Source organism: Mytilus trossulus, chromosome 13 (genome assembly GCF_036588685.1).
Source record: "Mytilus trossulus isolate FHL-02 chromosome 13, PNRI_Mtr1.1.1.hap1, whole genome shotgun sequence".
NCBI classification, from domain to species: domain Eukaryota; kingdom Metazoa; phylum Mollusca; class Bivalvia; order Mytilida; family Mytilidae; genus Mytilus; species Mytilus trossulus.
The window spans coordinates 51,014,565-51,030,526 of NC_086385.1; the positions used below are offsets into that span (position 1 = coordinate 51,014,565).

The 15,962-nt window shown below is 33.6% G+C and overlaps 2 protein-coding genes across 7 annotated transcripts in view; both read left to right on the forward strand.

The window, feature by feature from the left end:
• Nucleotides 1-3,826, forward strand: part of LOC134694009 (advillin-like) — a 53,361-nt gene extending 49,535 nt beyond the window's left edge. For all 6 annotated transcript variants that reach the window (XM_063554999.1, XM_063555004.1, XM_063555002.1 and 3 more), the window contains one exon: nt 774-3,826. In XM_063554999.1, coding sequence (XP_063411069.1) covers nt 774-887 — 114 coding nt within the window. In that variant the 3' untranslated portion in view covers nt 888-3,826. The remainder of the gene's footprint in view (nt 1-773) is intronic.
• Nucleotides 3,827-14,303: 10,477 nt separating this feature from the next.
• LOC134694951 (fatty acid desaturase 2-like) overlaps nt 14,304-15,962 on the forward strand; it is a 38,459-nt gene continuing 36,800 nt past the window's right edge. Inside the window, exon 1 of the mRNA XM_063556071.1 lies at nt 14,304-14,427. The gene's annotated coding sequence lies outside the window, so the exon portion shown is untranslated. The remainder of the gene's footprint in view (nt 14,428-15,962) is intronic.

The window sequence follows — 15,962 nt, forward strand, 5'->3', positions numbered from 1 at the left end:
TCATTATTACTCGTTGGATACCAATTTTCGTTGATACAAGGAAATCATGAATTTAAATGTTCAACAAATAACAAGTTTTCTGTATGATTGTTTGCAGACTTTTTGAAAACCATGAAATCAAATATCTACAAAAATGCAAATTTTCCTTACTCGACGAAAATTGGTACCCACAAAAAATAAATGACATCACAGTAATTGATAACATTCTGTCAAATCAGTTTCAATTTCATGATTTGCTTGTGTCATAAGAGCTTTGTGACTGAATTTACCTTATATCACTCTACATTAAACACCTGATTGATTTTATTTATTGTTGGTGTCGTATGCCACTTTCAGCACAGTGTGATATGGTAGTCAATTTTTATTGGTGAAAGAAAATGGCTTGCCAATAGACAGACCTTCAACAGGAATACTGACAACCCTTGTCAATTGAGATTGGAATAGATCACATTTGCCACATGCAGGGTTCCAATTCATAACCTTAGTGCTGATACTTTAGTGTTGCAGTAGATGAATTACTTAGTTGACTCTGCCACCAAAGCCCTTTTGAAATCCTGAATTGTATGAATACATAGAAATAAAAAGAAAGGAGCAATATAACCCAAAGCAAACAAACAAGCAGAACGAAATTCAGAGGTCACTTTTGCTGAAAGTGTAAAATGTATTCAAGTTATTTCTGTATAAACATATATAATAAATTACTATAGCTAGGAAAGTGTAGACTTCAGAAATATTAAAACCAATTTGTTTTTTTTATTATTTGTTTATTTCAGATCCACTTGAGTCCAGAAGACTTTGATAGACTTTTTAAAATGAAATACCAAGATTTTGTTACAAAACCACAGTGGAAGCAACAAGAATTAAAGAAGAAATTTGGAATCTTTTAAATTATCATGCTCACTCTAATTTTCCAGGAACTGCTTGGGATTATGGGATATCGTTTAACTGACTGTAATCCAGATTGTTATGTTTTTCATTGGTCATGTGACAAATTCAACCAATCATGTTTCAAATTTGTTCACTACCCATAATGCAGTATCTGGATAGCAATAATGTGAAATCACTTAGTACTTATGAAGTATTTTCTGTATTTGAATGCAGATCTTATTTTTATGCAACTTTTTATTTGTTTCTAATGTTTTATATAAATACCTTACTTTAGATAAAATAACAGCCATGTTAGATAATTTCGTATGAAACTATATGAATGCATGGCGTACACAATTGGTCTTTACTTGTATGCAAGGTAAAATTTAAAGTGCTTTAATGGTGATTTGTTGATAAATGTGTCTATATTTTTTGACATTCCAAATTTTGATCTGTATTGTCCTAATATATTCAAGTTTTATTATATACCTTAATTTATGAAAGAAGTACTAATACTTAGATATATGTGTTTTTTAAGGGAAAAAGGACTTTTTGTCTGCTTAATACATATCTAAATTTATGTTTCAAATTTGTGATGTTTTTTTGTTATTTTTCTATAAGTAAGTCTTTTTATGAATTGTTATTTCTGTTGAGTGTTATATATATACAACATATATGCAAATATTTAAAACAAAATATCATTTTATTCTATGTATTTAAGTTTTTCTAAGCATATTGTTTTTATATATTTTTGCTAAAATAATAAAATGGAGAAAAATATAATTCAATTGCCTTGCAAACTTTTGAAGATTTTAGTAATATAGTATTTAAGATAAATTGAATTTTGTTTGCAATTAAATATTTTAAGATGTGTTGAGCAATATATCAAAAGAAATAAAGCCTCCAATTTTTATAAAATTACATATTAAGATAAAATCCCGAAATTTGATTTCATTACCGGTATATCTACAACTTGACTTTTTTCTCCCAAACTAAGTAAGGAAATTTTTTTATGATAAACATATTACATAATTCTCATGCCTGCTAGTAATTTATGGAAATTAGCAATTAGAAATTTTAAAAATCATGCATTTATAAAACAGCAAGTTTTAACAGGGTATTTTGCTATTATTGGTATTAAATTGAATTCATTAGTCCTTTACAAGAAAATAGATCTATATCCCAACTTTCTCTTCAGCTGCCATTGTACTTTGAATACGTATTTGGTCGCTAAGTGGTCAATGCCCTTTACTAATAAAGAACTAACAGGGTATTTTTCTATAATTGGTTAATAAATCTTTAAGTGCTTTTATACAAGAAAGTAGAAGTTTATCCAAACTTACTCTTCAGCCTCAATGATACTTTGAATTAATATTCGGCCTCTGAGTGGTCAATACCCTATATCCTTGACCCATGTATAAACTGACAGCTATATTTATTTGGAATCTCAAGCATTTCTACCGATAAAAGAACATTAACTTTTCATTACAATCATATCATTATGTGCAATAACAGTTATCACATTCCAGTCGTCAAAATCAAACATGTTGTTTTTTTGCATGTGTTTAAGTGTATGTACACATTTTAAAATATTATATATCAATGCTGGAGTTGGGATCTTGATTGTAGATATTTTATAAGAATGAAAGCATTAACAAATGACATAAATTGTCACAAATATGGGATAAACTGATATTCTCTCACATCATACTGATTTTTAAAATCATGGGAAAATTGTTGTGTAGTGTGCTAGATGGAACTAAAAGCAAAAAAACAAAAGAATTCCCAACAGAAATATGGTTACTGAAGCACTAAGTCATTTAATTGATATAAAAGTGGAATTATTATGATATGTAATTTAGTATTTTATAGAAAGGGTGTTTGATGCTAGAAATGTGTCATTCCATGCTTACGCTTTAATAAGCATTCTTAAAATAGCTGCACTAGTGTGGCCTATATCAGTTAAAATGTTGTGAAGGTTACATATGAATCTTACTTTTTTTGTGCTTTGCTTAATTTGCTACGTAAATAGAATTTTCTACGAGAAAAGAACAAAGTTTAAGTGGAGTACTTTTGCACATGCATATAATGGGCTCTTTGTTTAAAAAAATGTTATTTTAACAAGTGTATGCAGCTAAACAAAGCTTAGTTTTATTAACAGAACATTCCAGATATGCATGCTCCTAATATATACATATGCACTTAACACTTTTAACATTCCAGTCAGGTTATCTGAAACATATCTTCTAAAACGAAATATAACTGAATCAGGGGAGAGCACAAATAAGCATATTCAGTGTGAGCCAAGGCTCTGTGTTGAAGGCCGTACATTGACCTATAATGGTTTTATTTTTAAATTGTTATTTGGATGGAGAGTTGTCTCATTGGCACTCACACCACATCTTCCTATATCTATTATGATCATCCAAATAGAAACCGAAACAAATTGCATAATAAATTCATTTAAGTGAAATGAAAGTGATTATGTACACATTTATGAAGAAATTAGTTAAAATAAGTTTAAAGAATGTTTATAACCAACAGAATCTTGTGGTGAAAATTTTGTTTCTTTTTTTTTACTTGCTTAATGGTTTATCTCCCTTTAAACAAGAGGCTTACCTTGATGTATTAACATTTCTTTGTATCACACAAGCAGCATTTTGAACACTAATTCTGAACTATTTTCTTCCTAGGAGCAACCATCCTATTCTATTGGCATAATTTACACAGTTTACAAGGTTTTTTTTCTTAAAAAAGAGGCCCAACCTGGTTCTTGATCAGACATTTTTCTTGAAAACAAGAGGCTTACATGGGCTGTAAACATATTAACACTTTTTGTTACCTATTATTTGCAGGGTTGTATGTGACTGTTATATGATTGAACTTATTTACATCTACTTTGTTTTTTTAGTAGTATTACAAATCTATATAAATAAAATGTTATATATACAGAGCTAAACATGTTGTTGTATTAGTTACACTGCAAAGTATTTTTGCCCCAGTCAACACTTTGTAGAACTTTTAGATTAGATATGCCACTTATATTAGGAACCTCTTACCCAGTGGAACATTTCAAAATCTAATTCAAAAATATAACCCTAGAAAATCTAATATTAAACCAGTTTATCATAGACATTTGTATTTTTCCATTTTATATCTGTGGAGTTCTTACAAGGAACTATTTGCCAAAGACTTTTTTCTCTTACTAGGGATAAAATCCAAATCTGAATTCATAATCAAATATTTTGAATGTGAACCAACAGTGTAATAACTGCCCCTTACATCGACAGCCTAAATGATCAGTGTAACAGTTTAATAACTACCCTATTACCTTCACTACAGCCAAAATGGCAAGTGTATTATGATCAAACAGTTAAATACCTTCACTACAGCCAAAATGTCTAGTGTATTATAAACCAACAGTTAAATACCTTCACTACAGCCAAAATGGCAAGTGTATTATTAACCAACAGTTAAATACCTTCACTACAGCCAAAATGGCAAGTGTGTTGTGAACCAACAGTTAAATACCTTCACTACAGCCAAAATGGCAAGTGTATTATTAACCAACAGTTAAATACCTTCACTACAGCCAAAATGTCTAGTGTATTATAAACCAACAGTTAAATACCTTCACTACAGCCAAAATGGCAAGTGTATTATTAACCAACAGTTAAATACCTTCACTACAGCCAAAATGGCAAGTGTGTTGTGAACCAACAGTTAAATACCTTCACTACAGCCAAAATGGCAAGTGTATTATTAACCAACAGTTAAATACCTTCACTACAGCCAAAATGGCAAGTGTGTTGTGAACCAACAGTTAAATACCTTCACTACAGCCAAAATGGCAAGTGTATTATTAACCAACAGTTAAATACCTTCACTACAGCCAAAATGGCAAGTGTATTGTGAACCAACAGTTAAATACCTTCACTACAGCCAAAATGGCAAGTGTGTTGTGAACCAACAGTTAAATACCTTCACTACAGCCAAAATGGCAAGTGTATTATTAACCAACAGTTAAATACCTTCACTACAGCCAAAATGGCAAGTGTGTTGTGAACCAACAGTTAAATACCTTCACTACAGCCAAAATGGCAAGTGTATTATTAACCAACAGTTAAATACCTTCACTACAGCCAAAATGGCAAGTGTATTGTGAACCAACAGTTAAATACCCCCACTACAGCCAAAATGTCTAGTGTATTGTGAACCAACAGTTAAATACCTTCACTACAGCCAAAATGGCAAGTGTATTATTAACCAACAGTTAAATACCTTCACTACAGCCAAAATGGCAAGTGTGTTGTGAACCAACAGTTAAATACCTTCACTACAGCCAAAATGGCAAGTGTATTATTAACCAACAGTTAAATACCTTCACTACAGCCAAAATGTCTAGTGTATTATAAACCAACAGTTAAATACCTTCACTACAGCCAAAATGGCAAGTGTATTATTAACCAACAGTTAAATACCTTCACTACAGCCAAAATGGCAAGTGTGTTGTGAACCAACAGTTAAATACCTTCACTACAGCCAAAATGGCAAGTGTATTATTAACCAACAGTTAAATACCTTCACTACAGCCAAAATGGCAAGTGTGTTGTGAACCAACAGTTAAATACCTTCACTACAGCCAAAATGGCAAGTGTATTATTAACCAACAGTTAAATACCTTCACTACAGCCAAAATGGCAAGTGTATTATTAACCAACAGTTAAATACCCCCACTACAGCCAAAATGTCTAGTGTATTGTGAACCAACAGTTAAATACCTTCACTACAGCCAAAATGGCAAGTGTATTATTAACCAACAGTTAAATACCTTCACTACAGCCAAAATGGCAAGTGTGTTGTGAACCAACAGTTAAATACCTTCACTACAGCCAAAATGGCAAGTGTATTATTAACCAACAGTTAAATACCTTCACTACAGCCAAAATGGCAAGTGTATTGTGAACCAACAGTTAAATACTCCCACTACAGCCAAAATGTCTAGTGTATTGTGAACCAACAGTTAACTACCTTCACTACAGCCAAAATGACAAGTGTATTATTAATCAACAGTTAAATACCTTCACTACAGCCAAAATGGCAAGTGTATTATGAACCAACAGTTTTAAAATACCTTAATACAACCAAAATGTCTAGTGTATTGTGAACCAACAGTTAAAAACCTTAAAACAGCCAAAATGGCAAGTGTGTTGTGAACCAACAGTTAAATACCTTTACTACAGCCAAAATGGCAGGTGTATTATGAATCAAATAACTGCCCCTTACATTGTCAGCCTAAATTTTAATACCCTCACTATGTACAGCCAAATTGAAAGTGAATTGTGGGCCAACATTTAAATACATTCACGATAGTCCAAATGGCTAGTGTATTGTGTACCAACATTTGAATACCTTCACCACAGCCAAAATGGCTAAGTGTATTGTGTACCATTATTATAAATTATACCTGCACTAAAGTTGAAATGGCTAGTGTATTGACTTCCAATATTTTAATACCTTCACCACAGCCAAAATGAGAAGAGTATTGTGTACCAACATGTGAATACCTTCACTAGTTAAAATGACTGTGTATTGTGTACCAACATTTTGTTACCTTCACCAGATCCAAAATGTCTAGTGTAATGCGTACCAACATTTTAATACGTTCACCACAGCCTAATGGTTAGAAAATTGACTCCTCGGCTCGTTTCAGTGTGTAATATGTCCATCATGTACAACGAAGTTCCAGAATAATATCAATCAAAATAACCTTAAACATAAATGAACAACAAGATTGTATCAATGGTTTACTTTAGTAAAGTGCATGTACAAGTGTCAACTTACCTGTAAATCTAATTAGCAGCAAATATAAAATCGGCGCAAATGAAAAAATGAAATCGGCGCAAATGAAAGAATGAAAATTTTCAAAATCGGCGCAAATGTCATACGCCCGTATATATAGTATGTACGAAGCCATAAGGATAAACCTTGTTTTGCAAATTTTGAGGCGCACTCCCCCGGGCTCCCAAATAAGACTACATGTTACATATTGTTGTTTCTTAAAGACGGTATGATAAAGAACACTGTCATTGTTGATCTAGGGAAATCAATTACTTAAAAGAAATTAACGTGAACAATTTCACCTGAATGTAATTTGATACCATAGTACGTTTTAAACAATTCACGGTACATAAATCCTTTATAATATCAATTAGTAACATTGTTTAATTATAAATATTAAAATTTTAAAATAACCTTTCGTTCATTCTTATTTTTCAAACTTGTTGTTAGTTTGCCGAAAAGGAGTTTATAACCTAAGTCAATATAGGATATATAGAGTGTTGTGTGTCATTGATAAAAAGGGAAAACTTCAAAAAAACAAAAAAGTGTTTATATATGGATCACATACTTTGTGTGACACGTTCACACTCCACCAGCATGGCCATGAAAACATGATTATGAAATATAACAGATAGTACACAAACGAAAAAGGAAGTATAGAAAATGGATACGGCTAAACAGGAATTTCCAAAACGGGATTTTATCGTGATATTAAAAGAGAATGAAAAAAATCCGTATCCCCACAAGAAGCACGCATGTGCAGAAGAAACTTCGTCTTCTTGTGGAAGCAACTTCCTGCCAAAGCTGCCACCAAAGAAAAATTACATCATGACTATGGACAGATCGGAGTGTGCAAAACCAAAAGATAAACCGTTCCTCTTTATGAAAAAACATCACAAAGTAACCTTTGGAAACATGGATTTAAGGTCACCGTTTATGGCCAATATAAAATATCCGGTTCTGTCCAGCCATCCAAAATTTGGATCAAATCACATGGTTTTAGAAGACAAATCACCATTCGAAATTTATGGCACGGATAAACCGACGAAAGAACACATCAGAGAACACGAAGAACGTGTTCAAGAACGTGTTCTCGGTGTGCTTGACTTCCACACTCCTGCGCTAAAAGATGATTGGAAACATTCGTTTAAAGGTGATCCCATTTCAAGAGGTATAAATGCAAACTGGCACGGTAGATTTGTAGACGCATTAAAATTAAGTCGAAACGGTGTTCATGTTAAAAAAAACTCAAGAGTCAAATTTGGCGGAAATCCATCATATGCACCAGGAAAGGCAGAAGTTCGCTTTGCTGAAAAGTCGTACAATGAAAAATATGTGTACACGCCAAGAGCTAGCGGTCATTATATTGAAAGGTCATTTAACCCGAGAACTCAGATTCAGACGAAAAATAGAACGTCGGACAGAAAATATGTCGAAAATTCTTTCAACCCGCATTATCATAACAGGAACCCTCATTTTACAATGAAAGATCAGGGTTATTATGATAAAGTTGTATTTGATCCAAGCGAAAAATTTAACGTCCGATACCTTCCCCCTATTAAACGGACAGGAAAATATGCAGATGTGGCATCTAAAGTGGAGTCGTTTGCAAACATGGACCACGAACCTGGCGGTGGTTCTAAAATATACCCTACATATGAAGTGAAATGGAATACCGACGTGAAAGCTAGATCTTTAGCACACTTTAAAAATAAAAGCTTTCCAAAAACCGAAACGGGAAGTTTAGAAATCAGTGACTCCTTTATTCAAGCAACTGACATTCAATCGCAATTAGAACTTGATTCATTTAGGAATGAAGATATTAAAAACGCATTTTCAAGTGTACAAAGTGTTCAGGGAAATCAAAGCACTGCTGATGCCAATAGCATTGACCTATCTATAGCGAATTCTCAACATGAAACCCTTTCAATGAGCAGTCCACGTTTATCAACTAAAACAATCAAAAATTACAAACGAAGTAGTATTTATTCTTCAAAAAATAGAAGTTCCCGTGTCACTACTCAAGTTCCTAAACTTCATGATATTCAAAGTCGAGGTAATAGTCACCTCGGAAGTAAAGTGTTAGCATCTCACGTTAGTGTTTCTAATGGCAACATATCGATCGATGGTAGTCAGGAAAAAACACTGACTCAAGATACAAACCTGTCCAAAACTGATGACACGGACAATATGATTACAGTAAGTTCACATGTAGAAAGCGCTAGTGAAAACTTGACGGCAAATGACCATAATGATGACAATCCGTTACGCGGTAATGCAGACGATGACATGAAAACTGAATCCGATGACGTCAACACTGAATCTGATGTCGCTTCTTTACCAAAATTTCAGATATTTAAAGGAACCAATTATTCAAACACTAGTTCAATGGATTCTAAATCTCCGATTTCAAGATTTCAAAAACAGAAAACTTCTGAATCGCAAAATTCTGTGACTGAGACAAGGTATAGAACAAAACCATTCAATATGACACCCAAACAGTTAACCAAGAAACCTGCTGCAAGACGGAATTTTAATACTAAACGGGGACCCATTGAGGTTACCGAAAGTATATAGATCATTAATTACTTTCGATCAAATAAACCAAGAATTATATGTATATGTGTACAATACTCGACTAAACCAAGAATTATATGTATATGTGTACAATACTCGACTAAACCAAGAATTATATGTATATGTGTACAATACTCGACTAAACCAAGAATTATATGTATATGTGTACAATACTCGACTAAACCAAGAATTATATGTATATGTGTACAATACTCGACTAAACATAACATAACTGGAGAAGGATTGATTGTTTTGGAATCCTTTATAGATAGATTGATAGTTTATTCTCATAAAACCATGCAAGTACAAAGGTTACAGAGAAGTTAAAAAAATAATCCAGAATAGCGCCACTATTTTTCTAAAATAGTCTTCCAAGCTTTCGTGTAATGCATCAGGATTTCATTTTTATATAAATATAGAAAAAAAAGAAGATGTCAGGTATGATTGCAATTGAGACAACTCTCCACGAGAGACCAAATGACACAAAAATAAACAACCATAGGTCACCGTACGGCCTTCAACAATGAGCGTCCACACCACATGCATAGTCAGCTATAAAAGACCCCTAAATGACAATGTAAAACAACTGAAACGAGAAAACTAGCAGTCTAATTTATATACAAAAAATTGAATGAAAAACAAATGATATGTAACACATGAACAAACGACAACCATTGAATTACAGGCCCCTGACTTGAGTACAGGTACATACATACAGAGTGTGATGGGGTTAAACATGTTAGCAGGATCCCAACTCTCCCCTAACCTGGGACAGTGAGGTAACAGTACAACATAAGAACGAACTATAAAATCCAGTTGAAAAAGGCTTAACTCATCAGATGGATACAAAACTTTTTTACTAGTCAAAATTTTTACTAAATTTTATCATCGGTATAAGGACATCATTCGTAAATATAGCTCAACATGCAGACTTCTTATACGTTCAGGTATTTCACATCCATTTTTTATGGAAATATTCTTTATAAAGCACAAAGGTGTCAGTATTCACCTCTTAAACTAACAAAACCTTTGAATAGACTTATTAAGAAGGGATATAGTTACGATACTGTTGTCAGGTCATTAAAGATTGCATATTTTGGCGTTAATATTGATTCACTTATAGGGTCTTTGCATCGGAACTAAATACATGTATTTAAAAAACAGTTATTGGCATGACACGGGTTATGTTCTTCTCATATATGTTATGATGGTATGATACTAAACCCCTAACGGGAAGGATTGTGCCTGATGTTCATATGATGAAATCATAATCTTTCAGTCAGTTTTATTGAAGTCTGGAGCTGGCATGTCAGTTAACTGCTAGTAGTCTGTTGCTATTAATGTATTATTGTCATTTTGTTTATTTTCTTTGGTTACATCTTCTGACTTCAGACTCAGACTTCTCTTGAACTGAATTTTAATGTGCGTATTGTAATGCGTTTACTCTTCTTCATTGGCTAGAGGTATAGGGGGAGGGTTGAGATCTCACAAACATGTTTAACCCCGCCGCATTTTTGCGCCTGTCCCAGTCAGGAGCATCTGGCCTTTGTTAGTCTTGTATTATTTAAATTGGGTTTCTTGTGTACATTTTGGAAATTAGTATGGTGTTCATTATCACCGAACTAGTATACATTTGTTTAGGGGCCAGCTGAAGGACGCCTCCGGGTGCGGGAATGTCTTGCTACATTGAAGACCTGTTGGTGACCTTCTGCTGTTGTTTTTTTTTTTTGGTCGGGTTGTTGTCTCTTTGACACATTCTCCATTTCCATTCTCAATTTTAAATACAACTACCACACATCTAGTGGACTTGAACGGGTACTTGTATATCCCAACAATAAAAAAGAAACTAAGTACAAATCTGAGAGTACTAGTAGGTACTAACAGCTAGTTCAAAGCCACTAACAACTAATGAAAAATCATGCATATAAGACTAAACTTATCAATCAGTACACATCCAACATCCGATGGGTTAATTAGTTTGCTTTATTTTACTAATAACAAAATCAATAGTAATACCAATAAAAATGATATTCAATGATCTAATTACAGTGTTGATAACCTTTTATGATAAGTTTATTTAAAGGATCGATTTAAGTTTACCCGGATCGTTTCTAAATTTCCGGGCAATTGTAAACAACATTTCCATAACAACGATGATGTGCTTTCCCGTTGAAAATAAGTTTTCTGCAGATACAACCAAACTTCAAAACAAAATCTTTATATTTATGGAAGAAGTTAGTAAAGGTTTTAAGTAATTTGTGATTATGAAATCCCTGGAATATGATTTATTTGTAATGTAAACAAATGTCTTTGCTTATGTGTATATCAAGTAAGGAATGACCACCACAAAGGGACATAATTATATAGAATACATACATGCAGGTTTTCAGATATACCATCTCACATTTTTGAAATAAAAATCATACATTCAACATAGATAAAAGGATTAAAAATCTGTATTTTCGACAGACGCGTGTTTCGTCTACAAAAGACTTACCATAGAAACTCCATTAAAAAAAGTAAAGACGGTCAAACAAAGTATGATGTTGAAAAGCATTGAGACCCACAATTCCTATTTTTTTTGCCAAATACAGCTTAAATAAATCACTTCGAATTCACGTAGAAAGGTGTGATTATGCACTCAATGTGCTCGTTTCCTAGCTTATTTTGAGTTTTTGCTGCGGACCAAAATCAAAGTTGGATCAGAATTAAGAAACTGAATGGGTCTATCAATGTCCATGCTACGTCAATCTTTAAAGACCCAAAGACTACAAAACACTTATTCTACTTCCAAAACAAAACAAATATGTTGTTGTCCCCGCAGATAAAGCCCAAAACAACATCGTGTTTGTGTGTAAAACTCATCACATTAACTACTTGATAAACGAATTAGGTATTGACTCCTCACGACACTTACCAAAGAGGAAATCCTGGATAATCAGGTATGTTCTATGTTCCTTTGGAGTTTCAACCAAAGATGAAGAACTGGATCTTCCATCACTGTATTGGATACCTAATTATATAAACTACATAAGTGTTCTTACAAACAACGGTATATTTCTGGGTCTTCTAAGTACTTCACGAAACCTCTTTCTAAATTATTAACATCTTTTTTATCAGCAATCAAAGAAGGGCTTCAAAGTTATTGTGAAACTGCCTATTCTAGAGGTGACGTGAATCAGATGTGGATACTTAAAAAATCCAAAGATCTTCTAGAGTACATACAATCTAACTCCCTTTCATCTTGCAATAATATTAAAACTGTTGAGTTTTCTACACTTTATACAAGTATTCCACATTCCAAAACTAAAAGACAAATTGAAAAAGTTGGTATTGCTTTGTTTCATAAAAAAGAATGGCCAACGTAGATACAAGTATCTTGTCTTAGGGAGGGATAAATCCTACTTTGTAAAGGATCACTCTGATTCAAACAAAAAAATTCTCTGAAACTGACATTATCAAGATGCTTGATGTTTTCATTGACAACATATTTGTAACGTTTGGAGGACGTGTTTTTCAACAGACTGTCGGTATTACAATGGGAACCAATTGTGCCCCTCTTCGTGCCGATTTGTTTCTTTATTATTATGAGGCTGACTTCATACAGGAACTTCTTAGGAAAAAAGATAAGAAGTTAGCAATATCCTTTAACTCTACTTTCCGCTATATAGATGACGTTCTTTCACTAAATAATTCAAAAGTTTGTGACTATGTGGAACGCATCTATCCCATCGATCTAGGGATAAAGGATACAACAGATACAGTTAAGTCGGCCTCTTATCTTGACCTACATCTAGAAATCGACAATGAGGGTAGGTTAAAAACAAAACTTTACGACAAAAGAGATGATTTCAGCTTTCCAATTGTGAACTTTCCATTTATAAGTAGCAACATTCCAGCAGCACCTGCATACGGGGTATATGTCTCCCAATTGCATTTCCTATCATGATTTTCTTGATAGAGGACTGCTACTAAAATAAAGCTATTAAAACCAATAGTTCCTAAAGGTGAAATTGAAATATTCCTGTCGTAAATTTTACGGACGCCATCACGATTTGGTTGATCGTTATGGAAAAGTCGTTTCACAAATGATATCGGATATGTTCCTTACGTCGTAACTACAAACCCCTTCCCTTTCATGAATGTGACCTACCGAATGAGACTATTTACCGGATTAGTTATAACATAAGCAATACGACGGGTGCCACATGTGGAGCAGGATCTTCTTACCCTTCCGGAGCACATAAGGTTCGTGTTTATTATTCTTTAGTTCTCTTTGGTGTGTCATGTGTTCTATTGTTTGTCTGCTTGACTACTTTCATTTTTATCCAGGCGTTGTCAGTTTATTTTCGATTTATGAGCTATACGTTTTTTTGAATGTACTGATGCACGTAGGGTTATTTTAAAGTTTCATGTTCCCCTAAGGCCTTTATATCATTTTGTGTTGTTGTTATATGCCATATCTTTAAGTATACTTACTATACGGTCTTTCGAGCAAATTAGCTAAAATCGATTAATTTAGGGTTTGGACACAGGTTTCCAACGCTGTCTATCGACATAGTTGGTTTTTCCTGGCCGGTGGGCTCGTTTAGGATCATGGAGAAATTTGGATGATTTATTATTTATTACAACTCAGTATGTTATATGCTGTATGGTTATATCACACATGCTGTTATATTTCACATGTCATCATGTTTACAGTGGCGGATCCAGAACTTTTCCTAAAAAGGGGGGGGGGGGGGGGCTGACTGACATAAGGGGGCCTACTCCAGTCGTGCTTCAATGATTCCCTATATAATCAAACAAATTTTTCCCACGAAAGGGGGGCGGGCCCCCCCAGCCCCCCCCCCCCCCCCCCCCAGGATCCGCCTATGGTTTATTTATTTGTTATAAATCCGGTGTCCTCTAGTTTACGTTGGGCAGTCGGCAAATATATATTTGGTTAATATATTTATATTATGTGAGAGATTTATGGTATAAATTGCAATGATAACCATGTTCAGTTGGATGTCCCTAGGACTGTGTAGAGGTCAGATCTTCTTCCTCGTCCAGATACGGTAATATGTACGTAGGTTGTTTTGGTATATCTTTATCTGTGTCATTTTGGGAATTTGGTTATTGGTGGCAGATCTTAAAAAAGAGGTAAATGTTTTCATTATTTTTTCTATATTCGGGAATTGCACTAGCTTTAGAATATAGAATAGATTGAATAGAATAGAATATTTTATTTTCCAAATTACAGGGCCCATAAAGAGCATATAAATCAAGTACACTGATTGAAGTAATTAAGTCATAATAAGACATTACAATACCGTATAGCGGGTTATTTTCGCGGGTGTAAAATTTCGCGATTTTCATTGAACAAGGTATACGAAATATTTTGGCGGTTATCATTTTGGCGGATTAAAAACTTTTATTAATACCTTTGTATGTACACCTTTGATTTGGCGGAATTTATTTTGGCGATTTAGTTCTTTCCGCGAAAATAAGCGAAAATTTGCACCCCGCGAAAATAACCCTCTATGCGGTATAACATATATAACATATAGAGTATAAGATAAGATAAGATAAATTTTAATTCCAATAGAGGACCCAACATATAGGCATACAGTGATATTGTTTGCCTTAAATTTGTGTAGAATAAAGGCTTTTTCCCCTGGAGAGGAATCCCAATTTGAAAACAAATTGCTTAGAATTATTCCCAAAAAATACGATTTTTTTTCCAAACAGTGCTGTCACAGTAGAAATTGTGCATGAATACAAACTGAAAAAACACTCATTTAAACATATTTCATGCCTAAAATGACTATATTTGCAGATCTGAGGGTCTATTTCTGTATCATCACTGACAAAATGAGGTGTTATTTTAGAGCAGGGTTTGACTCTTGAAAATGGGTCTGTAAATTTAAGTTTCAGTCAAATTCATGGTTAATTTGAATTTTCCCAATTTGATGAAAATGAGGCATATTTTCCCAATAAAAAAGGGTAGAGGTAGTTTTGAAAAAAAGCCAACAACATCACTGGCATAATCACGGTTTTTTATCACACAATTGCAATATTAGACAATACACAAGAAAATAAAAAATAGAAATACAACTGAAAAAACACATGAAATATAAATTGAGTTAATAATACATGAAGTCACATAAACCAGTATGTTTAGTGCTTATTGGCCATGCACCAGAAGCAGCATTAGATCTATAATAGAAAAAGCTTTTGAGTTAAGTTCTTTGTGGCTGATGGACATGAACAAATAGTTCTGAGTGTTGTTCATATGCAGGAGTCACCAAGGGCATGTGCTTAAAGGACAATCAAGCCAATGTTACACAGAAATATGAAAACTTAAACACTTAACCACACAAGCATAAACTAACACTTAACCACACAAGCATAAACTAACACTTGACCACACAAGCATAAACTAACACTTGAAAAGATTTCTATATTATAGTCCTCCTTGTGGCTAATGCACATGAATAAGACTAATATGTGGTTATCCAAAAACAGGAGCCACCAAGAGCAGGTGCTGAAAGGACATAGTAATGTATCGTGTAAAATTTCTGTATAAAATCATTTGAATTTGGACGCAGGCTAGCCTGTAGCACAACTTGAGTATATATACTGGTAGCTATGTTAGTCTCTAAAAACAGTTTATATACCCTTACAGCTTGTTGCAT